General features: G+C 43.8%; 1 protein-coding gene across 1 annotated transcript; it reads right to left on the bottom strand.

Annotated features, from left to right (window-relative positions):
• Positions 1-370: 370 nt before the first annotated feature.
• On the bottom strand, positions 371-21,436 carry PTPN7 (protein tyrosine phosphatase non-receptor type 7). Its single transcript, XM_060233250.1, has 10 exons — positions 21,334-21,436; positions 20,665-20,890; positions 17,649-17,832; positions 16,633-16,717; positions 13,742-13,818; positions 13,517-13,654; positions 11,866-11,976; positions 8,812-8,969; positions 6,870-6,983; positions 371-812 (listed from the first exon to the last, which is right to left on the bottom strand). Exons 2-10 carry the CDS (start codon positions 20,793-20,795, stop codon positions 734-736), a joined length of 1,077 nt encoding a protein of 358 aa, XP_060089233.1. The 5' UTR covers positions 20,796-20,890; positions 21,334-21,436; the 3' UTR covers positions 371-733.
• Between the last annotated feature and the right edge of the window lie 5,592 nt (positions 21,437-27,028).

Below are 27,028 nucleotides of genomic sequence, written 5' to 3'. Positions count from 1 at the left end.
TGCACAGTGAAGGAGAATGGTTTTTACAGAATAAAGTTCACATGAGGCTTTCAGCTTTAGAAAAGAAATAGAAATCCTTGACTGTGAAGGACTTCCATACTTGCCAGGGAAAGCAAGGTGTTGCAGCTATCTGTTTAAGCTAGAGTGAAGAGAGATTGCAGACAGTCTTGCTCTTGTGCTTAGAAAAAGAAGCAGGAAGGGAATGAGTTAGATAAGTAGAGTAGCATTCTGTCACAAAGGGACAGCAGCCAATCAAACAGCAGAAAGGGTACAAAAACTGACCTATCTAGCTGAGAGCACCTTTCTCCTGTGGCGAAAAGACACCTCCTTACCCTGTAAAAATATAACCAAGTCAGTCCATTCATTCTAGTTTTTAATAGTTTTCTGTTAGTGAATTTGTTTACCAGTCATGTCACTTGCATGGTATAGAAGGCAAACAAACCCTTTTCCAGGAACATGACATCAAATTTGTGATTACATAAACTGTCCAGAAATTACAAAGCAAAACAAAAAACAACCCCCCCCCCCGAGTTGAAAGTCTGCTTCTAGACAGAATACTGTCCAATTATATGTAACCAGCAGTGTGAAAGGTCTTCTCATGATTAGTTTATACCCCCGAGGGTTAAAATATACATCATGCTTTTCTGCATGTTACTGTTATTGGTCTTACAAAGTCAGGACAATGATCCATCAATCCAACTGTCAGGTAGCAGCATATTTTCCAGTCAGTCTGCTAATGAAGCTGCGAAGCATATGTGGCCAGTGTATGATGGAGAAACTGGTATTGTTCACTGGTCTGTATCATTCCACCTCTGCAATACAAGAGAGATTATTTAAACCTGCTGCCACAGGGAGCTACAATAATTTCATTTTGCTAATGATGATGAGAAGAAGCTGTCTTTATATAATCTAGTTCAGCATGATCACCTCTGATTTGGGAGTGTCTGTTTGGGGCAGGCAGAGAACGTTTCCCCCCAATGTCTCCTATCTCAGACCTGTAAATGGTGATGTCAGGGACAGAACCAGAATATTCAGCATGCAAATCATGTGCTCTCCCACTGAGCCAGACAATGGACATTTGGACCCAGTTACTGATTGCAGGATCAATGGCAGGGGTATACTAGTTGACAATTGAGAACCACATGTGGCTTGCAAACTGTTCAGTTTCTGGCAAATGAACAAAAAGAACAACAAAAGAATAAGTTGGTGGTAGCAGCTGTATAATCATTGAGGCCTCCGGGTATACTGTGTTCACAGTAGGGTTGACAGCAATGTTCCCTCTAAGCTATAGAGTTTTGTGAGCTAAAGTTCCACTTGTGAGCTATTGGCATTAAAGTTGTGAGTAACTGCATAAATTAGTGTCCTCTGAGCTAAGACTAAAACATGTGAGCTGGAGGCTAAAAATCTGTGAGCTAGCTCACGCTAACTCAGTTTAGAGGGAACACTGGTTGCCAGGTCTGTGTTGGAAAATTCTTGGAGACTTTGGGGTGGATATAGGAGCAGGTGCAGTTTGGGGAGGGGAAGAGTTTCAGCATAGTACAATACCATAGAGTTCACGCTTCAAAGCAGCCATTTTCTCCAGGGAAGCTGATCTCTGCCAGATGGAGATCAGTTGTGAAGGTGGGAGATCTCCAGGCTCCACCTGGAGGCAGGCAACCCTAGTTCACAGACGCGGGCCAGGGATGGGCAAGTAGGTAGAGAAGACACAGCAAGGCCCGGAAAAGCCAGGATGGAATGTTGGAGAAATTAAATATGGTGAGCAGAAACAATGGAAGGTTCGCAGAGGGAATAGAGGAGAAATGGCAGAATTGAGGAGTGCTGTGGAAAACCGGTTGTCTTACAACAGCAAACCAAATGATGATTGGGATGTAGGGTTGCCAAGCTGCAGGTGGGGCCTGGAGATCTTCCATAATTACACCTGATCTCCAGAAAACAGGGATCAATTTCCTTGGAGAAAATGGCTGCTTTGGAGGGTGGAGTCTGTGGCATTATACTCCACTAAGCTTCCTCCATATGCTGCCCTCTCAGGGCTCCACCCCCAAATATCCATGAATTTCCCAACCCTATTTGGATATATTGTTCCTGACAGTAAAGGACATGCTAGGTGGGCTTTATAACTTTTATTGTTTTAACTAGTCTTGAAGGGCTACCAAGTAAAGGTGGATGTTGTCCAAGGCTGACTGGAAACAAAATAAAAATTCAGCCTCCATTGGTAGGGTTGCCAGTGTCAGGCTGGGAAATAACTGGAAATTCTGGAGATGGAGCCAGAGGAGGGGAGGGACTTCAGTGGGGTATAATGCCATAGAGTCCACTTTCCAAAGTGGCCATTTTCTCCAGGCAAACAGATCTCTGTTCCCTAGAGATCAGTTCTAATTCCAGGAGATCTCCTAGCCACAACCTGGAAGTTGGAAACACTATTACACAGAAGGCTAAAGCATACAACCTTCCAATTTTGCACTGAGGCACACCTAGAGGCATAGGAGTTCAAGGTATGCTATTGCCTGTCTTGACAGGGAAGGCTGAAAATCATTTTGACTCTCTCTTATTTACCAACCACTGCTGATGACCAACCAGGAGGCTAAGGCAAAGGAACCACCATGTGGATGCTGCTGTGAATCCCTCTCCATTTGGAGCAGCAACAAGAGCCAAGCAGAGAACTGAGAATGTGTGGAGAAAGCCTTAATGGAACCTGTCATCTTAGAAAGTAAAAGGCCTTTAAAAACTCTTAGGTGGTGGTGGGTTGACCAAGTGTACCCACTAGTCCTACTCTGGTTATAGCCCTCGATACACTTTGACAAGTGATTTGATTGGTTTCTTGGCATGCAGTGACCAATTCAGTAGAAGGAATTTTTGGTTGAAGGGAGGTAAGCAAACTGGGCCCCCGTTTCTCATAGAAGCATAATTAGACTTAGATCTCCCAGAACTGCAATTGATCAGCTGAAGACAGAGAAAATGGCTCCTTCAGAAGGTGGAATATAGGGCTTTATAATCTACGTAGGTCCCTCCCCTCCCTGGAACCTGCCCTCCCCAGGATCCATCCACAAATCTCCAGGAATCTTCCAATTCAGGGTTGGCAACCCTAATATCATTCATACCCATCACACTTAGCTCTATGCACTTACCAGAAAGCTGAAGTTGGCCACATACCTAAAGTGGCTCAAAATGTAGTCACTGCCCTAGTTCTCACAGAGATGAACCAAAGCATTTATGGTAGCTTTTAAAATGGATATTGCATCAACTAATGTAACAAAATTATTCAGGATGATGAAAACTAAGGATGACAGTGAAGAGTTCCAGGAGAATCTCCACAAACTGAGTGAGTGGGCGACAATGTAGCAGATGAAGTTCACTGTAAGGAGTTAGAGATATCCGTGTAAGAGATATCAATGTTAGAGATGTCAGTGTAATGCGATGCACAATAGAACAAAAAATCCCAACCAAGTACAGGGTAATGGCATCTAAGCTTGCTGAGACTAAGAAGGAAAAAGATCTTGAGGTCATAGTAGATGTCAATGCCATTGGGAGATCAATTGCAAGCCAGTGTGCTGCAGCAGTAAAGAAGGCAAACTCTATGCTTGGGGTGTTTAGGAAGGGGATTGAAAATAAAACAGGCTCTGCCTTCAAATCTTCAGGTATTTCTGAACCTGGAGTTGGCAACCTGACCACCACTGGTCTGATCAAGCAGCAATCTTATGTTTTCAAACCTTCTGCCTCCATGGAAAGCTTTTTATAAACCACTTTTTATAAACATAATCCAGAGGATTATGTTTCAGAGGATTCTGGGGTATGTTCTAGGGTGTGCCCACAATTCTTCTAGAATGTTTGACAGGCTTATTGAGTATCATAAACTGAGAGGAAGATGAACATATCAAGCACTGTGACACTGGGAGCAGGGGAAGATCAGCAGTGTTGGGCAAGTCTTTATTGGTAGCTTGTTGGCTATTACTGGAAAGCCAACCTGGTCCAGACCTTCAAGAAGTTGTTTGTTTAGAAAAGTTTCATGTCTTTAGATGATGGACTTTTCTAAGTGTGCTTTTCTTCTGCTTTTGAAAGGTTTGATATCTGGTGGTGATTTTCTTACGTTGTTTAATATTATTTTAATTAAATTTTATTGTTAACTGCTACAAGAACCTGCTTGGTAGGTATTTTTTGGCAGCATAGAAATCTTAGCATAAGTGAATTAATAGATTAAATACTGATATTCTCCTTGAGAAAGCTTTCAAGGAAACTGTAAGGTTCCCCAGCACAAAACTTGAAAACCACTGAGCTAATTTTAAGACAGCTTGACTGAGCAAAAAAATGGACATGCCCTTTGTGTCATAACCCACAAGGCATACTGTGATTGCTCAGTTCTGCTGTAGGTTATATATAGTTAAAACAATCACACTTTCCCCAGCTGTTAATTTCCCTGCTCTTTAGGGGGTTTTTAATGGCAGTGTGATGCTTTACCTTTATTCACTTGAGATGGAATCTGCTCCTCATATGTAAGGTTGCCACTTCTAAGTTGGGAAGATCCTGTAGACTGGGCCGGGGTCAGGGCCGTAGCCAGGATTTGGAAGGTTGGGGGGCCTATAAATTTTTCAGGGAGCACTCAGCGGCCCCACCCCATAGCCTTTCCTCCCACTCCCTTCAAATAAAACTGCCCTACATGATTTGGGTGATGGGGAAGGGAGGGCAGCAGCTACTAGAGCACTGACTGAACTTGGCAGGCGCTGCAGAGGAGAACTGACAAGTGTTCTTCCTTGGCTTTAAGGGGTGGGGGGAGTCCCCCCCCCCTTAAAGCCAAGGAAAAAAGGGCGATTCCCCTCTCCTGCACTGGCTGAACGGTGGGGGCTGCAGAGGGAAACTGACAAGTGTTTTTCCTTGGCTTTAAAGTGTGCAGGGAGTTCCCCCCTTCCCTTAAAGCCAAGGAAAAATGGCGATTCCCCTTTCCTGCACTGGCTGAACTAGGCCTGGGCTGCAGAGGGAAACTGACAAGTATTTTTCCTTGGCTTTAAGGGGAGGGGGGTGTCCCCCCCCCTTAAAGCCAGGATAAAAGGGTGATTCCCCTCTCCTGCACTGGCTGAACTCCACTGGCGCTGCAGAGGGAAACTGACAAATGTTTTTACTTGGCTTTAAAGCCAAGGAAAAACAGCGATTCCTCTTTCCAGCGCTGGCAGCGGAACTCCACAGGCCAGGCCTGGTGGCAGGGAAGGAAGGGACTGCCCTCCCTTCCCTGCCACTCAAATAGCGTGCGTGGGCTGACAGGCAGCAGAAGCAGTCCCAGCCTTCCGTGCCAGTTATAGGGTCCATGGATCAGCTGATCGGCGGGTGCTTTAACTGCCTGGGGGATGCTTCTGCCACCCACCCCCACATAGGATTTGGGTGCCAGGGAAGGGAGGGCGGCAGGAAGGAGACCAGAGGCCCTAGGGGCTGGTGGGGGCCCAAAGTTAGGGGGCCTCATCCAGAAGTGGGGGGGTTGTTCCTCCACAGGCCCCCTCATAGCTACAGGCCTGGGCGGGGGGGAGTTTGGGAAGGGAGCTCAGCAGAGATGGGATGCCATAGAATCCATCCTCCAAAGCTGCCATTTCCTCCAGGGGAACTGATCTCTGTCATTTGGAGAGCAGCTGAAATCCTGGAAGATCTCCAGGCCCATATGGAGGTTGGCAACCCTACAATGTGTTGAAGCAGGTCCAGATTATGACCTGATGAAACCATAAGCTATATCAATAAGAGGCCCCATATAATTTAGAAATAAAAACTGACTCAGTCCTTTCTTCCGGTTTCTGTCTCTGGCAGGGAATTGAATGGAGAACAGCCTGCTAGTTGGCTACCAGCAGCGTAACAGCAGGCTTACTTCTTCCTGCTCCCCAGATATCTAAGGCCTGGGCTGCCCAAAGGTGTGACTTGAAGGGTTCTTGTCCTGTTCTTAACTTGAGAGTTGCAGCTTTGTGCTGGCAGGAAGCTCAGTCAGTAAAGAAAGGAACACTTGTTCTGTACTTAGAAGCCCCTCTCCTCAATCTTGTTTTTGTTTCTTTTGGCTTCTCTCTCTCTCTCTCTCTCTCTTTACTATAAGCTGTTTGGGGTCCCTGTAGAGGAGAAGCCCTGACCTGGATGGCCCAGACTAACACAGTCTTGTTAGGTGTTGGAAGGTTAGTGGGGTCAGCCCTAGTTAGTAGGGATGGGCACAAACCAGGAAAAAGCAGTTTGGTTCATGCCCCTTCAAACTATGAAAGCCCTAAAACAACTGTTTCAGGTTGTTGTGTGAAGTGGTGGGGAGCACCCCCCCCTCCCCCCCTCAGCTTTTTTGGCGGCTTTTGCAGGCAACAGAAAGAGATTTCAAGGGACTCAGAATCCCTTTAAACCCGTGCTTTCTGCTCCATCCATGAACCACTCTAAAGGTTTGTGGAATCTGTGAATCATGAACAGGGCAAAATTAATGATTTTTGCTTTGTGGTTCTGTCTGTGCCCATCCCTACTGGTTAATACTTGGATGGGAGACAACTAAGGAAGTCCAGGGTAGCTGAGCAGATACAGGCAATGACAAAACTAGCTGTGTTTGTCTCTTGCCTTGAAAACCCTATGGAGTCACCATAGGTCAGCTGTGATTTCACTTTCCACCACCACTGGGGGGGGTGGGGGGGGCGGAGAGAGATACAAATAATTAAATTAATTACATAAATAAATTGACTATGCACTTTGCCCAAACCTGGGTGAGTGGAATCTACAATCTTAGATTGGGGATGGAGGTAATTCGTGAGGCCCTAAACTGTAATCTAATTTATCCCTGAGACTGCGTTGGAGCTCTCTGCTGCTTCATACTTACATATAATAAGAAGGCTACCAACATATATAATGAAAATGTTAACAGTACAACACTTAATATCCACCTGTCTATGCGTAGTTGGCATACTATGCCCAAAATGTCCACCTCTCCTTTGTCCTTCAGCTGCTGGCATCCAATATGTGTAGCAATAAAGCAGCCTGTCCGACCAATTCCTGCACTGAAAAAAACATGAAGACCAGCTTAGACTACAGAATGTCACTGAAGATTTTGGGACTGAAAAGCTTTTGACTAGCAGAAAAGGGAGCAGAAACATTAATTGTTTCTCTTATACAACAGTCTATAGGAACTCATAAGTATAAATCTAGATACCAAACCACTCATTGGGGGGTGGGATCATCAGTGAATGAAGGCTTCATTTTGCTCAGATCTATATAGAAATGGCTGAAGTGATAATCCTTAATCTGCTTTGTTCCGCTGCACTTTAGTATGTTGCACTGCACTTTAATAGGCTCCCAAAGAAAGACCTTGCCAGGAGTCTTCCTTAGGAAACTCATGTCTACCTGGAGTGGGTTAAACATGCAAAGCATGTGCCCAGAAATAGAGCAACAAAAAGGACAGCTGGGTTCTAACATTTCATTATGATGTGAATTTGCCCACTCACCACCAGCCAACAAGGTGGAATTAGGCAGCAGGAGGCAGCAGGACAAGAATATGTATATAATTATGTAAAGGAATGAATTTGGTATTACAGAGTGGGAGGGGAGGACCTCAACCCAAGACAGCTGTGTATGCTGGCAGCCCCATGATCTTTATAATTTGTAGTTTTTCCTTAAGGGTTGGCTTTCATAATCCTGTATAGGAAAAAAGATACATAGTTCTCAAATCCTGGACTCTTAAATCAGAATCTGTCATTCATGGCAGTCAAGGGCAAGGAGCTTCAAACTGAAGGAGGCGATGATAGAGTTGTAGTAGAGGAAATGGCTGGTTGCTTGATGGGGAAATGAGGTCCAAACATAGTGTCTCCTTCTTGTTTGCACTAGGCTAATTTTTATTTAACTCTTGGCGCTGTTTCTTCCACTGCTCCTTAGTGTTGGAAGTGAGGAGGGAAAGACATAAGCAAAGACCCACTTTCTGTTGTTTCAGTAGTTACCACAATATAGAAGCTGCAGTCACCATTCTGATAGATTTAGCAAAATTTAGGGACTTCCTTGTCTCAGATTATGGGCATATTCTGGGCCCAAAATCAACAAGTGATGGATTTGTATAATTAAATTTAGATTGCATTCCATCCATTTTACTGGAATGATAGACTCAGAATAACATCATCTGGGAGGAAAATGCTAGTAGTACTGCTCAGTCTTTACAGATATCCATACAAATGAACATCCAGTGTAGTGTATTGGGGTGAGTGCCAGACTTGCATTTGGGAGATCAAGGTTTGAATCTCCACTCTGCCATGGAAGCTGTTCCATGGATGACCTTGGTCCAGGCTCCCTCAACCTAATTTACCTCACAGGTTGTTATTGTAAGGATAAAATGGGTGAGGAAAGAATTATGTTATAAGCTACTTTGCCTGTGTGCTGGAGAGAAAAGCCAGGTATAAATAAGTAAATTAATAATAAATAAGTAAATAATAACAAATAAATAAGTGAATTAATAACTCCAGTTTTGGAAATACCTGGGGATTTGAGGATGGAGCCTGGGAGAATGGGGTTTAGGGAGGAGAGGCACTTTGGTAGGGGTATGATGCTATGCAGTCCCCTTTGCAAAGCAGCCATTTTCTCCAGAAGTGGAATAAATGTTTTGAATAGATAAATAAGTCATTTATGTAGTCTAGAGATAAGTTGTAATTCTGGCAGATATCCAACCCCTAACATGGAGTTTGACAACCCTGTCCCAACCTACATGTTTTGTGCCTGAGATCACAAAGAGGTTGCCCTGAAACAAAAAAAGCTGATAAGTCCACCCAGCCAAATGAAGCACTGATGTTGGGAAAGGGAAGTTTCAAGTTTTCCCACTGCAGTATTATGGGAAAACATTCTTACCTACAGTGCACAACAACAGGTGCTGTGCTCTCTGAAGCTCGCAGAATCTTTTCTGCCTCCAAAACTAAGTTCAAAAAGGTCTTGACTGATTCTGGAGTTTTCTGGTCAGGCCAGGATGAGAATACGATGTGCTTTACTATGCGACATTCATCTTTGAGCTGTGAATCATCATAAGAGTGAAAGGATTTTATTTCTAATTTTTTTTTAATTCTCCCTTTCTTGATCAAAAAAGAAGTTTGTGTAGTTTAACAATATGAAAAAGATAAAAAAGGATTAAAATTATTTCCACCTTATAAAATGCATGAAGTGAAAAACAATTATGGATCAAACAGTAAAGCTGAATTTAAAAAATTTTAATGATTCAGAAATGTATCCACTGTACTTCCTTAAAAACAAACAAACAAAAACCCTCTTGCAGAAGTTTGCCCAGGCGGCTTCTGAAGAACAATCCTCTTCTCATTCCATATGCTTACATGCACAATTAACAGTACTTTCATAGGTACTTAGAGGTCAAAAACGATACTCAGTCTGGTATGGTTTCTGACCCCAGTAAAAGCCTCCATCTTTGAATAAACTGGATTTCAGACCCTGTTTCAGAGGTAGGCTTCCCAATCCCCAGGTCCCAGCGGGGGATCCCCCGGTTTTACAGGCTTCCCCCCTCCCCCAGCCAGCTGGCAGGCGGGGGAAGCCCCTCCCCCACAGCCATTATGCACCTCCGTGAACAATTCCCATAGGGAATGATGGGGAATTGATCTGCGGGTATCGGGGGCTCTGGGGGGGCTGTTTTTTGAGGTAGATGTGCCAAATTTTCAGTATAGCATCTAGTGCCTCTCCCCAAAATACCCCACAAGTTTCAAAAGGATTGGACCGGGGGGTCCAATTCTACGAGCCCCAAAAGAAGGTGCCCCTATCCTTCATTATTTTCTATGGAAGGAAGGCATTTTAAAAGGTGTCCTGTCCCTTTAAATGTGATGGCCAGAACTCCCTTGGAGTTCAATTCTGCTTATCACACCCTCGCACTTGGCTCCGCCCCCAAAGTCTCCTGGCTCCACCCCCAAAGTCTCCTGGCTCCACCCCCAAAGTCCCCAGATATTTCTTGAATTGGACTTGGCAACCCTATTCAGAGGAGTTTGGCATCAGACACTGTTACGTTTTGATGAAGCTGGAGCAGTAGAGCATTTGGCCATTGTTTGCATCCCAGGACAAACATCTAACCACAAGTAGCTGTAAACACTTGAAAAGTACCCCATAATATCAAGAAAACAGGTTTGTTCAGAGCGGCAGCTGGTCCAACTAGATTTTTACAATAAAAGACTTCTCCCCATGAACAGCCCTACCAGTGTTTGGCCTTTAGTATATTTGATGTGGGGAGAATCATGGCTTGCTGGACTTTTGATCTTATTTTGCATGATTCTTTCAATGGCTTTGGGAAAACATGTGGATTCAGCTGAAAGAGCCCAGAAGCTGCTGTGTCAAACAGTGCTCCCTCTAAGCTGTGGAGTCTTGACTTCGTGAGCTACTGGCACTGAAATTGTGAGTGAGTGATTTGGCTGCTGCATAAATTAGTTTACTCTGGGGCTGTCCTTCCTGAGCTGAGACAAAAATGTGTGAACCGGAAGCTAAAAAACTGTGAGCTAGCTCACACTAACTCAGCTTAGAGGGAACACTGGTATTAACTGTGTCGACTGAATTAAACAGGTGCTGAGATGCCAAGACAAGTTGGTAGGTTCTCAATATAGAAAACGTTATTATAGGCAACCAGATTGCAATCAGAGCCAGGTTGTGCTCATAAGAAAGAGCCCTAAAACTTTTTAATGTACGCTCATGCTATACAGGGGCACCCTTCCTTGAATACCACCCTGAAAGTCATCATTTGATGTCCCCAGGAGGCACTTGTGATTGCTGGAAAAGCATAATGTGTCTAAGATTTGGACCCACACCTGCAGCTCTGACAAACAGGAAGAACAGCCTCATGTCAACGACAAGAAATATTCTACTTGACATATTGTTTTAGGGGTATTGGAAGATAGATGTTATGAGTCTTTGGGGATTTTTGTCCCCTGGGTGCCAAAGAAAGGGAAAAATAAAATTCACACTTCTGTCTCCACTTCTGAGTGGGGTACGACCACAGCACAGTCCTTGACTAAGGGAAATGTGGGAAAGTCCAAGAGAAAGGCAGACAGGACAACACACTGTTCTTTTTAGGGCCCACCTGCCTTTCTACCTTGCAGTATCTTGAAGCCTCCAAAGGCCTATCCCCACCTTGCCCTTCCTTCCTTTCGATTTGCAAAAGTCTGAAGTTGAAGAAGCTTACAAGCCTGTGAGAGTCCCGTCTTCCCAGTCTTCCTGGATGCTATGAATCTGCTTTTGCTTGGGGCAGGAGGCCATAAAGAGGCAATATTTTAATGTTTGGAATAGCTAATATGCTTTATGCATGGTCTCGTCATTTTGCAACCTTTTGCTTCAAATAAATTTGCTATGCATTGTGGTTTATGGTTCATCTCTCCACTACCTAGTATGTCCCTTGATGGGTAGGGTTGCCAATTCTGGGTTGGGAAATTCCTGGAGATTTTCAGGATGAAACCTGGGGAGGGTGACTTTGGGAAGAGAGGGAGTTCAGCAGGCTATAATGCCACAGAGTCCACCCTCCAAAGCAGCCATTTTGTTCAGGTGAATTGATCTCTATCTTCTGGAGATCAGTTTTAATTTCAGGAGATCTCCACACCCTTCCTGAAAGTTTGCAGCCCTCTGGTGGGACTAGTGTAGAACTGTGCTGTAAACTAATATTTTGTTTGCCTGTACATCTTTCTGCTGCTTTTACCACCCATTCAGATATCATTTGCTTTTGTGGTATATCATGCAATCGAGTCTTCAAACAATCCAGAAGCTGCAGCAGCAGCAACACCCTGAGCTCTGTTTTCCTACATGCAATTGTGTCCCCACTGGGATGATATGAACTCACAGTAGCAGAGGACTTCTGCTTAAAGAGATAGAATTTGCATCACAGCCCTTCTCTCCCCAGGCCCCAGCCCTCCTGAGTCACTACTAGCCTACCTGCAGGCCAATATCTCGGACAGTGTATTCTTCAGACTCACATGTGTCTTGCACACTGATCATGAATGACCCATAGGTTGCCTCTGTTTCAGGCCAGTAACAGATACATTTCTGAAAGCAAAAAACACAGATCCCCACAAGAGAAAACAGCAGCATAAGTAGTTAACCCAGAATCCTAGAAGAACACAAATGGAGCAAAGCCATCAAACCCAGTCATTCCAGAGCCACTTGCACAATTCAGACAATGTCATGACATAAGCAAAGAACAGGTGTACTGCACGTAGGTGAGTTCACAAAAAAGGCAGTAGTACCTGGAAAGTCCTGGTATTATTTTTATAAAATATACCTGCAGATTAGTGGGAGAAAAGGGAGCTTGAGAAACTATTGGAAGCAAAATTGATGCCTGGGACCTGGCCATTTACACTCCCTTTGTACTGCATTGATTGCCTCCTGGAATATTAAAGCTGTAATCCTATAAGGAATAGAGTGTAAACAATTGACACCACTGTTGTTATGCTGCAGTTTGTATTTTTGTAACCTGTAATTTACAGATATTCATTTACATTCTAAAAGAGTGAAAACATCATTGAAGTTTTGGTTGGAGGTCTCCCATGATTATCTAGAAGTATAATTGAATATGTGGTTCCACATGGCACTTGCTATAGTATTATATTCTCCCAAAAGATCCTGTGTCTATTCAAAAGGAAATCTCCATCAGCATTTTTCCTTTTGTTTTCAACCTAATTAATTAATTTCTGCTTCTCACCTGGCCAGCCAGATCTCTCACACGTTCAAGAATTAATTGAAACTATCAGGAAAAGGGGAGGGACTTAAGTATTCTTTTTTCACCTTGTAGCCAGTCAAAGCCACTGCTCATATTTTTATTTTACTGTTCATAATTATTTGAAACAGCATACTTATGAAATAACAATAATATAAAAGGAAATAAACGAGCTTTTGTTTGTGGCCCAAAATATACTGTTGCAGCTAGTGGATGACCATCCTTCGTTGAGCGATTACTTGCTACCAGCCAATTGATCTATTAAATATGAATGTGTTCTCCTGAATGCGGCAGTTTATTTACAGGGCGAGTCATAAAGCCAGAGATGTGTGGGGAAAGGGGTGCAATGGAATAGAAGAGAGTTAACAGTTTTTTAAAAATTTGGACAGAAGTAGAGATAGGACTTTTTAACTGGAACCTTCTTGGGAAGGTATGCAATTATTGTATTTAGGAGACTGATAAAGGATAAGCAATTTTGCAACCTACAGTTGCTTTCACTGGTTTCTCCTTATATATTTACAAGTAATGACACCATACATTTCCAGTAGTCTTTTAGTCAAAGGAAGCAAAATTCTGTAGCATAGCTATCAGACATTTTATCATTCTCAAGAGTAGAAAGCACTTAACAAACACAACCAATATTATTTCCTTGCTGCTACTTTGTATACAATAATATACAAATATCCTTAGAGGAAACATAGCTATTTTTTTGCTCATTTCCTGATACTAGTTGAACATATAGACAAATTAAGTTTGCTCATTGCCCAGGCTTTCTAAAAAATGACCAGTTCCCCCTGTTACCTGTCCACAGGATAATTCATTCACGATCACACAGATGCAAAGAAGCCTACAGGCCCACTTCAAAGATACCTCTTTCTCTTCTTTGAGTTTGGTGAGCATAACTATCACAGGAACCTGTTCTTGCCACACCATCGTCCAGAAATCATTAACTGTATTTAGCATGGGCCCTTGAGTGGCAATGTAGGCTTTCTCCTGTCCATCATAACCCTAGAAGCAGACACAGAAATGGCCTTGAGAAAGACAGGCTCCAACATGCACTTGCAGAATTTTCATGTCCATAAAACCCCAGCTCACCCGGATGTAGTTTGCATTGATGTAGCTCTCCTCTTCTTGGCTGTCAGCACTCTTGAGGTAGACGCGGCTCTGGGGATCTAGAGGCACAGTTCAGTTAAATCATGTCTCCATTTCTATTTAGCATGGAGGAGGATGCCCTACATTAACCAAGCCAATTTTGCTAGGTGTATCCATGCCACAGTAACCTTAAGGCTAGACTCTTGTAATGAACTTTACATAGGACTGCCTGTAAGCTTCAACTCTACAAGCTTGTACAGAATGCCACAACTCAATTTCTATCAGAATCTAGGCATAATAGCATATTACACTTATTTTACAGTCTCTCCACTGTTTTGGGGGTTCTGTTCATGGTGCAGGTTATTATCCATAAAGTCCTTCATGAGCCACCTATCTTCAGGACTGTCTTTCCAGGTAGTCACCTCTGCAACAGCGGCTCACGGACCACTTAGCGGCTCTCATAGCGGCTCACTTAGATCATTGAGAATATTCTCAGTAGGCCTATGCTGCTATTGCTGCTTCTCCATAACATGGGAGGCACAATCGGCTTGCCTATCATTTTTTTCCAGTGCTGCCCCAGGCTGTTATGTTTGGCTTCACCAGCACCAGCTTAATGTAATTTGCTGCCACAAGCACTCTCTTCCTGTGCTCCACATTTTGGAGGTTTGTGGTAGCAGAACTAACAGACGTATGCACTTTTCCCTGTGGAGCCCATGCAAGCTTCAAAGTGTGCTCCAGAGGTTGTTGCTCAAAAACTGATTCTGGCTTGGGCTTTGAACTTGTCACAAGGACAGCACTATAGAAATTGCTTCCTCCTGGGCCAGCTAGAACAAAAGCAAGCATCTGGCCCATTATATTGCAACAAAGGTGGCGAGCGCTTCACTGGTCACTTTCAACACAATCTGGAATTGCTTGGCTTGGATGGCCACCAGAAGCATGGAGAGAAAAAACAGGGGAGAGGGTGTACCACCAGGTGGGCATGCACAGTCCATAAGTGAACTGGAGCACCACTCTTGTGGAGAGGAGCCCTCCAATCATGAGGAACCGGAGAAGCAGTTTTGTATTGCTTTATATTTGTAAGGGGTATTTATGCTCTGCCATCTGTCAAGAAGTTGTGGATCAGGAGCACATGTGACACATGAGCAAATTTATATCCCCCTTTCTGCCTTCATAAGGACCAACAAGATAGCTAATAGATTAAAAACTTACATAATAAAAACACACCTTAAACACCATTGAAACCAAACAAAAACACATCATTCTACCAGTTAAAGCCACTTTCAAGTACATATAATCAAAAACATCATCATAATTGTATGACATTGTGTATACTATATCCAGGAGATCCTAAGACTGTCTGGCAGCCACAAGTTCTAGCTCTTTTTGCATTATGCTGCACCACTAGGTGGTGAACTAGATTTTTTTAAGGCAAGAGACATTTCAGTGGTGCCTGCTTCTGCATCATGGCCCTGGTGTTCCTTGGAGGTTGCCCTTCCAAATACTAGCCAAGCTGCTTAGCTTCTAAGATCTGATGTGATCAAGCTACCCCCACAGTCACCATGTACCTTTAGAGCTCCAGAAGGTTTAGAAACCTGCAAACAGGTCCATTTTTAAAATGTGTGCCTTTAAAGCTGAGCAGGAAGCAGGAAACAGGAAGTGCTTCATGGGAAAGTGTCAGTAACAGTTTTGTCAGAGAAGAACCCCTTCCTTTGTTTTGCTTTTGTTTTAAGAGCAAGTAAAGTTGTGCAGGAACCAGATCCAGTAAGTGTTTGTGTGTGAGAGAGAGGGAGGGGGCAGGGGATTCCCATGTTTGGAGGCCCTTCCCTCGCTTTAGAAAGCAGGGGAGGGGAGGGAAATGTCTAATGGGCACTCCTATGGAGAACAATTCCCAAAGGAAATAATGGGGAATTGATCTGCAGGTATCGGAGGCTCTGGGGGGGGATGTTTTTTGAGGTAGGGGCACCAAATTTTCAGTATAGCATCTAGTGCCTCTCCCCAAAATACCTCCCAAATTTCGAAACGATTGGACCAGGGGGTCCAATGTTATGAGCCCCAAAAGAAGGTGCCCCTATTCTTCATTACTTCCTATGGAAGGAAGGCATTTAAAAAGATATGCTGTCCCTTTAAATGTGGTGGCCGGAACTCCCTTGGAGTTCAGTTATGCTTGTCACACCCTTGTTCCTGGCTCCACCCCAATGTCTCCTGGCTCCACCCCCAAGGTCTCCTGACTCCATCCCCAAAGTCCCCAGATATTTCTTGAATTGAACTTGGCAACCCTAAGCCTAAGCCTTAAAACCACTGTAGCTATTGTGGCAGCAACTCAGTGGCCCAGCACATAATTCACATGAAGAAGTAGGGGCCAGCTCTGTTGGGAAAATCCCTGGAGATTTTGTGGTGGAATTTGGGGATGCCATAGAGTTCACCTTCTAAAGCTGCCATTTTCTCCAGGGGAACTGTCTTGTTTTATCAGGAGATCAACTGTAATTCCAAGAGATATCCAGGCTCCACCTGGGATTGGCAACCATATAAGGCTACAGGTTCTGTTCCTGTCACCTGCAGTTAAATTATATCAGGCTGGAAAAGACCTTTCTGTGCCTGAGGCCTTGAAAAGCCACCATCAACCAGAGCAGACAATACTGAACTAGATGGACAAATGCCCTGATTCAGTATAAGACAGTTTCAGAAGCTGGAAGTTACTGAATTAAAATAATGCCACATGCAGTGTGGGTATGTGAATAAGGATCACACTGTCCTTGGGGGCCTCACCTAAGGACCTGCTATTGTTCCACAAAGCATGAGATGCAACAATACTAATTCTGAGTGAAGCACTAGATAAAATCCAGACGTATGCCTTTCACACTCCCACACTTCAGGTGGACCAAAGCTGCACGTACTTGGTAGGATGGATTTGTATCTGTCCTTTGCTGCTCGTCCTGGAATGTCCAGCTCTTCTGAACTGGCAAAGTTTGAAGGGATTTTCTGTGTAGGAGTAAAGAAAGAATTACTGAAGCAACTTCCTGAAACACAGATGATCAAAATTATTGGAAAAGCAGATAGATAACCTGCTCCAAAGACTAATGTTATCAGCCACCAAGATAAGGGTTATGCTACAGAAATCTCCTCTTCTAGCTATGGTTGCCAGGTCCGACTCAAGAAAATATGGGGATTCTGGGGGTGGAGCCAGGAGACTTTAGATGGGGAGCCAGGAGCAAGGGTTTAACAGGCACGATGGAACTCTGAAGGGAGTTTTGGTCATTACATTTAATGGGACTACACACCCTTGAAATACCTTTCATCCATTTGGAAATAATGAAGAATAGGGGCACCTTCTTTGGGGCCTCACAGAATTGGACTCTCTGATCCAACCTTTTGGAAACTTGGGGGGGGGGGTATTTTGAAGAGAGGAACAGAATACTATGGTGAACATTTAATGCCTCTGTCTCAAAAACCACCCCCCTCCCCGAGCCCCAGATACCCATGCATCAATTCTCCATTATATCCTATGGGCATCGGTCTCCATAGGATATAATGGAATGCCTAGCAGACATTTCCCTCCCCCCACCCCTGCTTTCTGATAACCCTGAAGCAGGGAGAGGGCCTCCAAACCGGGGGATCCCCTGTCCCTAACTTGGGATTGGCAACCTTACTTCTAGCTTTCCTGTTTTACCTAGCTCTGAATAATAGGAACAAAAGAGACATGTTAAATATTTACTACTCAGAATGCTAATAGGTTTATAATAAGGTTCTGATTTGACTCATTCCCTAGAAACTTTCCTAAGCATAGGAAAAGTCCTTTTGCTGTGTTCCTACCAGTTGTATGGGATATAGCTTTGAGGACCCAGTGGGGTTTTGGGCAGTAGGAACTTGCTACTAATAAAAAATCAGGATGGAGCACTTCTGAGCATCTTACCGCAAACTCCTCTTGAAGCTCCTCTAGATTCCAGCACCTCTGCTGGAGCGTCTCCTGTGTAAGAACATGACTTGCTGATTTCAGGACCTGCACTGTGACATCCCTTGGAGTAGAGATTGACAGAATAGGTTCTGTGTTGCTCAGGGAACTCATGTCCAGCACCAGTGACACATTGGAACCCCTTCTGGAAGGCATAGAGACTCAGGTTTGTATTTTAACTACACTGTATAATAAATTGATATATTTTGTTTAATTTGTTTTTATATTGTTTTTGCTCATTTTCCATGGCACCCAACATATTTGCTGAATTCTATAGCATGAAGAGATTGTGTGTCAGAACCATTTCTACCATACTTAGTATATGTCTGTTTAGAATGGCTCTCTCTGTACAACAGCAGGCAAAGATTTTGTCCCTAACCAGTCTGGAGACAATGTCCTGTCCATTTAACAGAGGCTTTTTTATTTTACAAATTGTATACACCACCTTTCTGCTCCCATAAGGGCCACCAAGGCAGCTAACAAAATTAAAACATTCATAAAAAACAATATCTTAAAAACTGTTAAAACCAACTAAAATGCATCATTAAAACAAAATCAGAGCTAAAATACATACAAAAGCATAAAAATGACAACATAAAGAGGGATCACTGAGGGACCCCAAAAGAAACAGCAATAAAGGTCTTCAGCCACTGGTGAAAAATGGAAAATGTGATGGTATTTAACAGGTGCCCTGACCTGGATAGTGCATGCTAGCTAGCCTGATGTTGACAGAACTTGGAAGCTAAGCAGGTTTGGCCTTGGTTAGTGTTGAGATGGGACACTACCAAGGAACTCCAGGGTCACTCATAAGAACATAAGAGAAGCCATATTGGATCAGGCCAATGACCCATCCAGTTCAACACTCTGTGTCACACAGTGGCCAAAAAAACCAGGTGCCATCAGGAGGTCCATCAGTGGGGCCAGGACATCAGAAGCCCTCCCACTGTGCCTCCCCCAAGCACCAAGAATACAGAATATCACTGCCCCAGAAAGAGTTCCAACCAGGGCTCTTTTTGTAGAAAAAGCCCAGCAGGGATTCATTTGCATATTATGCCACACCCCCTGATATCACCATTGTTTTGCACAGGGCTTTTTCTACAAAAAAAGCCCAGCAGGAACTCATTTGCATATTAGGGCACACCCCCAACACCAAGCCAGCCAGAATTGCATTCCTGCTCAAAAAAAGCCCTGGTTCCAACAATACGCTGTGGCTAATAGCCCCTGACGGACCTCTGCTCCATATGTTTATCCAATCCCCTCTTGAAGCTACCTATGCTTGTAGCCGCTGCCACCTCCTGTTGCAGTGAATTCCATGTGTTAATCACACTCACTACTTCAAGAGGCAGACAATGGTAAACTACCTCTGAATGTCTCTTGCCTTAAAACACTCCCCAGTCACCACAAGTCATCTTGACTTGACAGCAAAAAAATGATGATAGTTACCTCTGTGCCGTGAAAACCACCCATTTCTGCATACTAAATGTTTATTTAAGGAACAAGATCTTTTTCCCGAGGCCACAGAGTAATCCTAGCTAACAGGCAAGTGGACATGCCTGGGGAAAAAATGTTGGGAAAAAAATCTGTTGACTAGGTTTATATCCATCCTACTCTTCCTCTTGGGAGATCAGAGTAGAATTTTAGTCCCAGAGCAGCCCTGTGAGGTGGCTTAGAGACTTGCTCCAGGGAGGCCATCCAGTGAAACCCCAATATTAACAAGAATTCAAATCTCAGTTTCTTACATTTGTATCCAGAACTGTAGTCACTGTACTGCGTTGGCTATCCAGATTATTTAGGGGAGGTTAGATTAGATATCTGGGACTGGAGATCAGGTATAACCAAGAGAGTCAAATACTGCAAGTCAACTGCACAGAATAAAGACACTTGCCATCTCCTTCAACAAACTGAATGGAAGTAGAATCTATTGGAACAGAACCAAGCATTAGCAGAGAGAGCCAGTGTGGTGTAGTGGTTAAGAGTGATAGGCTAGTATTTGGGAGACTTGGGTTCAAATCTCCACGTGCTATGGAAGCTTGCTAGGTGACCTTGGGCCAGTCACACTCTCTCAGCCTAACCTACCTCACAAGGTTGTTGTGAGGGAAAAAATGGAGGAGAGGAGAACACTGTAAGCTGCCTTGTGTTTCCATAGGGGAAAGAGATGAAGTACAAAGGAATTAAACAAATGAATAATAAAATAGAAGCTATTTTGAACTTGTAAAATAGAGACCCTGTGTAATGGAGTGGTTATAGTGTTGGAATAGGATCTTGGAAACGCAGGTTTGACGCCCCACTCTGCTACAGAAGGCTGCGGGATAACCTTGGGCCAGTCACTTCTCTCAGCCTAACAGATGTCACAGGGTTGATGCTATAAAAGATAACATGAAGGAAGGGAGAACAATGTTGTAAGACACTTTGGGTCCTCGCTGGGTAGAAAAGTAGAATAAATACATACAGTAGCAGGAAATGACTACAGCTTCAGTAAAACAGCTCTCCCAAAATTTCCTAAATTGTGTCAATTTTAGGTTGATATTGTGATGAATAAAAATGCCCATATGTGAGTCCTGAGGTTAGTTGTATACTGTCAGATCCCTGTGGAAAGAACTTAGTTATTTATTATATCTTTATCTTGCCCTTCATCCAAGGAGCTCAGCATACCATGCATGGTTCCCCTCCCCATTTCATATCACAACAATCTTAGGTGGTCAGTTATGCTGAGGAAGACGGATTGGCCCCAGTCTCCCAGTAAGCATCATGGCAGGCTAGGCATTTTGATGTCAGTCTCCCTGACCTTAGTCCAGCATGCTAACCGTTACATCAGAGTTGGCTCTACCGAAGCAGCACAAATAAGTTCTTTGAATAATATAATAATTTCCATCCATTGTTGCATGTAGGAAATGGCTTCTCTTCATGGGACACATGTTCATTCTAGACTCTGGAATCTACCCAAGGAGCCGGAGGCACAAGAACTCCACAGACTTACCTGTCCTGCAGACACACACGTTTCTTCATCTCCCGATTACTGACAGTAGACTTATCCATTCTGTCTTTCCGTTCCTTATGAAGCAGATTGGATCTATGAACTCTGGAGCATGTTGGGCAGGCAAGGATCATGCTGCACCAGCAGCAGATTTTCTGTGCTGAGAGTCCAGAGTAACCAGGGACCAGATACTACACAGATCAATGAGTGTTTAGGGTTGGAGAAACACCTACAGATCATAAACCAAATCGCTTTCACTGAGAGATCCCTGATCTTCCAGTTTCTTGAACAGATTATTTAGCATAGGCATTGGAACAATCCTGCTACATCATCAGACATACACACTCACAAAAGGTGAACTCTTCAGAGCTGGGGAAGAGATGTGTTCCTCCCTCCATGATAAGCTAGACAATAGCAGAGACAAGGACTTCATGGGACCCCTAAAGCTATCATCACAGCGCTCTTGTTTCAAGAAAGTTATAATCCCACTGAATATAGCAGATATCCCTTCTTTTAGGTCCTTCTGAACTTTACAGAAGAGACATTACACTTCTGCCCAACCTAACAGTGTTCTATTTGACATCCTCCTACAACATCTCTACATTTCCAGTAGATGGTGAGGTCTCCCCCTCCCCAGCTGCCTATGGGTCTCAGTTCTGCCAATTCACTTACCCAGTGCTGTCAGCAGCCTCATCTCTCCTTTCTGTTTCTAGCTAAGCCCTGGGGCTTCAAGAAATGTGCACATTCAGTGCAAACCCTGAATGCAGGAAACTCCTTATCACAGAACTGTTGGCTGCTCTGACACTTCCCCCTCTTGCTCCACCCTTGAAGCCACCCACACATAAGCTGGCCACAAACTGAAAAGCTCCATCCGCAAACACAGCCCCAAGATACCAAAAAGCACCTTTGAGCCTCTTGCATCTTTATGCCATGTATGACTGTTGTTAATGAGGGGCTGAAACAAGAGTGTGGAAAGGAGACATTCTTAATGGAATACAAAATCTGGCCCATTTAAGTTTCATGTTTTAATTACAGAAACCAACTCAAGCGACACCATGATTTAGGCCTCATGTTTGAAGATACTGTCAGTGTAGTAAATACTTCTATCCAGGGAATGGCCTGAAGACACTCTGAGAAAAGTTGAAGGTTAACACAGCCATATCAAGGTGGAAACTTTAACCCTTGGGACATTGTGCAAAATTGCTCTGTGACCTCATCCTTCACTGCCAATATGGTCTAAAAAGGAGGTGAGATTTTTCTGCTCACTAACATGGTGGCTAGGTGGTTGGCCTAAGACACCCAGAACTAACAGCCCAATGTCTTCTGAGAAGCAAAACTAAAATACAGGGAATAACAGTAACATAATTTATTCATTAATGCTCTGCTTTTCTGTCCAATGGAGATCCAAAGCCAGAGTAGTGTAGTGGATAAGAGCAGCAAACTCTAATCTGGAGAACCAGGTTTGATTCCCCACTCCACATGAAGACTGCTGGGTGACTGTGGGCCAGTTACAATTTTCTTAGAACTCTCTCAGCCCCACCTACCTCAGACAAACCTTACGTACCTCACGAAGTGACTGTTGTGGGGAGAGGAGGGAAAAGCAATTATAAACTGCTTTGAGACTCCTTCGGATAGGAAAAAGTGAGATATAAAGACCAGCTCTTCTTTCTCTTCAGGCTCCAACCACCCCTCCCCCACCATCTTCAGGTACTTCCCAAGTGGCAGCTGGCAACCCTACCTGAGAGTGTGCAACTGGTCCAGGTTACCTAGCAAGCTTCCGTGGCAGAGTAGGAACAAAAGCCAAAACCTAAAGTGGAATTAGACCTAAGTCCATCGAAGTCAGTTGCTCATAAAGGAGTATCTCAGTTTAGGATTGCATTGTAAAAAAAAGTACAGCCAAAAAGAAAAGTTTCATAATATAATGAAACAATATATTTTTCTATTAATATACACATATACAATGCATGAGAAGGGAAAGCAATATGGTATACCCTGATTTCATCAAATCTTGGAAGCTAAGCATGGTTGGTACTTTACGACTTGGATGTGGGACCACGAAGGAAGACTTGATCCCTGTGAACCTACTTGTATGTTCAATTTTGACCACTGATGAAGGCTTGTCAGAACAGGTTAGAGCTGTGTTTCATGTATGTTATATGCATACATTTACAGATTTTTTGTCTGATATAGGAGTGTTTTGTTTTTTGCTGAAGTGGTTTACTTTTTTGCACATGTATTCTAGTTGATTTTTAATTGTGTTGGGAGGTACATATACATATATACTTGCTTTTCTGAAACTTTAAAAAAAGTATCCAAATGTTTAGTGAGTTTTTACTCTTGAGATTGCATTCTCTGATTTATTTTTCTCACTGTGATTTCATGATTCTTATGAAATCTAATGTCATGAAATGCAGTAACTCCCTCTTAACATTTCCACTCTCTACACAATAGGCTCATCTCCCTGAATGATCATAAATCTAGAAGTAATAACATTTCTGCAGCTTCTTGACTGTGAATCTGTTGAGAATGTATAATTTATTGTGGATCCTGGGGATTATTAATGATTGATGTTTTTACATTTTAAATTTTGTAAACAGCTTTAGACTTTTTAAAAAATGGAAACTGTAGCCTGTAAGTATCTTCAATAACAGCAAAATCTAAGGGACCACAGTGAACCAGAAGAATCAATAGAAAAAACACTGTGAAAAAGCACTCAATATGAATTCAAAATTTAGTCCATTCAAATGCAAAATTAGTTCACAGTATAAAGCTTAATATACAAGATTGTGTATGGACACCACACTGCAACAAGAGTTGTAGTATTATCTCAATACAAGTTATTTCCACAAGGTGCAGTGAAGCCCTCAATAGGTATAGCACAGTCTCAAAATCTCCTGTAGCAGATATTAAAGAAGAATCAAAGAGGTCAACACCCTATTCTGGAGTCCTTCCGTCTTCATCAGGACCACATAAATTCAACAATGGAACCAAAGCCTTTAAAAATTCAGCCTGACAGTTCTGTCATTTATTCCCATATGTGACTAATGTCTTGTCAATTTCAGATAAGCCATAACCTCCACATAAGATTTTCCAGTTCTCACTGAAGTCATCATAGTACTTCACTTTGAATGCTGTGTGTGCACTCCACACCTTTCTTTTTTCTTCAGTTTTTCTCCTAGGAATCACAGCGTATATGTTCTGCGTGCCAATGAGAAAAACTGGACATTGTGTTCCAGTGCCAAAATTTCCAGGTTGTTTTTTTTTGTGGCATGGTTTGTCTATTGCAGCTGCACAGTTGTACTCTGGGCATGTTTTTTGAAACAGGAACAAGATTCTTCAAGCTATATTTACTCTCAGGTAGTCATCTTAGCAGAATGTTAGGTCCTCAGCTGTTTCTTATGGTGGCAATGCTACTAATTCTTGTTTTAGTCAGAAACTGTCAAGATCTAGTGAATACTGATATTGGGGGAATGCAGGCAAGAGATACTGCATTTCACCAAAGTGCAATTCTGGCCATAGAGAGAGGGAGAGTAAGGTGGGCAGCACTGATGGGGAACATGGTTCAGCAATCCTGTGCTGTATGGAGGTGCCGGCATGCTCTTGCTTGTGTTTCACCACAATATGGTGGCTTCAGCCTCTTTGAAAGAACCCTTTCGTCGCTTTCTGAAGTCTGACTACTGATAGCTGCTGGTTTGTGGTTTGAATATTTACCATGTTTTATCTTTCTTTTTAAACATTCATTGACTCATTTCACCAGTGTTTGACTCCTATTACTGCCTTTCTTGTGCTTTGATGCTTGTAACAGGAACTTTTATCATTAGTTATGTGATGTTTGAAAACCTGCATTGGGGAAGGGGGAGTCATTTCCAACAGCTGCAAGAGTCTATGCACATGACCTATAGAGTAGGTCATTCCCTACTGTTTTAATTGAAACCCTTGATCTGTTTTATACCTATCTTTCAACACAAACCATGACATTTCTTTCAGGTGAGCCAATGAAGTTTCAACAGGTTTGCTTCTTCATTAGGAAATATGTGCAGTATTTGATATTATGCCTTGATCCAACCAGGGGCCAAAACCAGCTCAAAATGTCATTCACCTCTCCTTATTTCTTCCGCACACAACAACAAACCTGAACTGTTGCGTCAAGAGAGGAACACTTAGTCAGGGTCACTAAACCAGCCTACATTGTAACTGTGAGGATATGAACCCAGGTCACTACAATCCTAGTATAATAATCACTAGTTCAGTCTTTTTCTAAGAAGTGGGCAGCTGGTACCAGGGTGGTCACAAAATGTTAGCTGGTAATGTGAAATATCAGAATCTTCTGTTAGTACTTGTTTCCTTTTTATAATGTCTCTCTGACCCCACCCCCCCGGCAAATGTTCAGACCATATTGAGGTGTTGTCACTGTGAAGTCTCTCACAACAAAACAGTGTCAATACTGAAGAAGATAGGGGAGGCCTCTTGCACAGAATGTCAGATTAACCAGTTCTCCTGTGATTCAAGATTTCTGATTTGGGAAAGTTCATTCTTCCCCTCCCCACCATTCCGCCTTAGACCCTCACCAGTCCGGCTTCCATCCGGGTTATGGGACGGAGACAGTGCTGGTCGCCTTGGTGGATGACCTCCAGCGGCATCTGGATCGAGGCGGCGTGGCTGTGCTGATATTGCTGGATCTGTCGGCCGCATTTGATACGGTCGATCATCAGTTACTGGCCCGCCGGCTCGCCGACACGGGGATTGGGGGATTGGCCTTACAGTGGCTTTCCTCCTTCCTCGAAGGACGGGGACAAAGGGTGGCCATTGGGGGGGAACGGTCCCGGAGGCACCCACTAGTATGTGGGGTCCCACAAGGGGCAGTTCTCTCCCCGATGTTATTTAAGATCTATATGCACCCCCATGCCCAGATTGCCCGGAGGTTTGGACTTGGGTGCCATCAATATGCTGATGACACCCAACTCTACCTGCTAATGGATGGCCGGCCTGGCTCCGTCCCAGAAAGCCTGGACCTAGCACTGCAAGCCGTGGCAGGCTGGCTCAGACTGAGTGGGCTGAAGTTGAATCCAACGAAGACAGAGGTCCTGTGCTTGGGTCGCGGTGCCCTGGGAAGGGAAATCCCCTTGCCAGTCCTTGACGGTGTGCAGCTTAAAGCGGCACACAAGGTCAAGAGCCTGGGGGTTCTTCTGGAGCCTTCATTATCAATGGAGGCACAGATAGCGGCCGCTGCCAAGTCCGCGTTCTTTCATCTTCGTCGGGCGAAGCAGTTGGCCCCCTTCCTAGAGCGCCGCGACCTAGCAACAGTGATCCATGCTACGGTCACCTCGAGACTGGACTACTGCAACACCCTCTACATGGGGCTGCCCTTGTGCCGAATTCGGCGGCTACAGCTGGTGCAGAACGCGGCGGCTAGGCTGTTGTTGGGGCTCCCAAGGTGGGAGCACATACAGCCGGGGCTGCGCGGACTGCACTGGTTGCCAGTGGCATACCGAGTTCGCTACAAGGTGCTGGTTATTACCTTTAAAGCCCTATATGGCCGAGGACCTACCTACCTAAGGGACCGTCTCTCCCCATATGAGCCCCAGAGGGCACTGAGGTCATCTGGGAAAAACCAGTTGAATATCCCTGGGCCAAGGGAGGCCAGACTGAAAGCCACCCGGGACCGGGCCTTCTCTATTACTGCTCCATTACTGTGGAACCAACTCCCTGAGGAGGTGAGGGCCCTACGATGTTTAGAGGGATTCCGTAGGGCCTGTAAGACCCACCTTTTCAAGATGGCCTTCAACTAGCGAAAAACTGTGACAAATCTAGATATGCTGCTAGAAATGCTTTTATTCCTGAAATGTTTTTACTTCTGAAATTTATTGAAACCTGTTTTAATGCCATACTGTTATGTTAATTTTAATATTCTGTAATTGTTTTAACTATTTTATAAGTATAATTGATGTAATGTGTGTTTTATGTTGTGAGCCGCCCTGAGCCTGCCCCGGCGGGGAGGGCGGGATAGAAATAAAAAATTATTATTATTATTATTATAAGCAAACTGACATTATACAAGAAACCATAAAAGTTAGATTTGCTAGTGTGTTGTAGCCAACAGGCTACTTTGTCAAAAATAAATTTCTTATTAAGGCATGCATGGAAGCGTGGCCAAGAAGTGCCAGGTGGACCACAGTAGAGCTCACCCCCTCCCTCTTGGTTGGTAACTGTCAGCCAGTCCCTGCTTGGCTTAAGAATTAGGTTAACCAACATTCAACTGGTAAAACACATACAGAAGCAGCCTCATATTCTTGCTAGCCTCCAGGTAAAGACAGGAGATCTCCTGGAATCCACACTAATCCCCTGGCAGCTGAGACCAGTTCCCATG

The sequence above is a fragment of the Heteronotia binoei genome, chromosome 2, assembly GCF_032191835.1.
Source record: "Heteronotia binoei isolate CCM8104 ecotype False Entrance Well chromosome 2, APGP_CSIRO_Hbin_v1, whole genome shotgun sequence".
In the NCBI taxonomy this organism is placed as follows: Eukaryota; Metazoa; Chordata; class Lepidosauria; order Squamata; family Gekkonidae; genus Heteronotia; species Heteronotia binoei.
This window is presented reverse-complemented; position numbering and strand designations above follow the sequence as displayed.

Excerpts from the sequence above, each read along its gene's own strand:
- PTPN7 (XM_060233250.1), bottom strand. The coding sequence starts at position 20,795 with ATGATCCTTGCCTGCCCAACATGCTCCAGAGTTCATAGATCCAATCTG. Across the intron at positions 16,718-17,648 it reads AGCTTCAAGAGGAGTTTGCG|AAAATCCCTTCAAACTTTGC; the intron begins GTAAGATGCTCA and ends ACTCCTACACAG. Across the intron at positions 8,970-11,865 it reads TCCGAGATATTGGCCTGCAG|CTCAAAGATGAATGTCGCAT; the intron begins GTAGGCTAGTAG and ends GATGATTCACAG.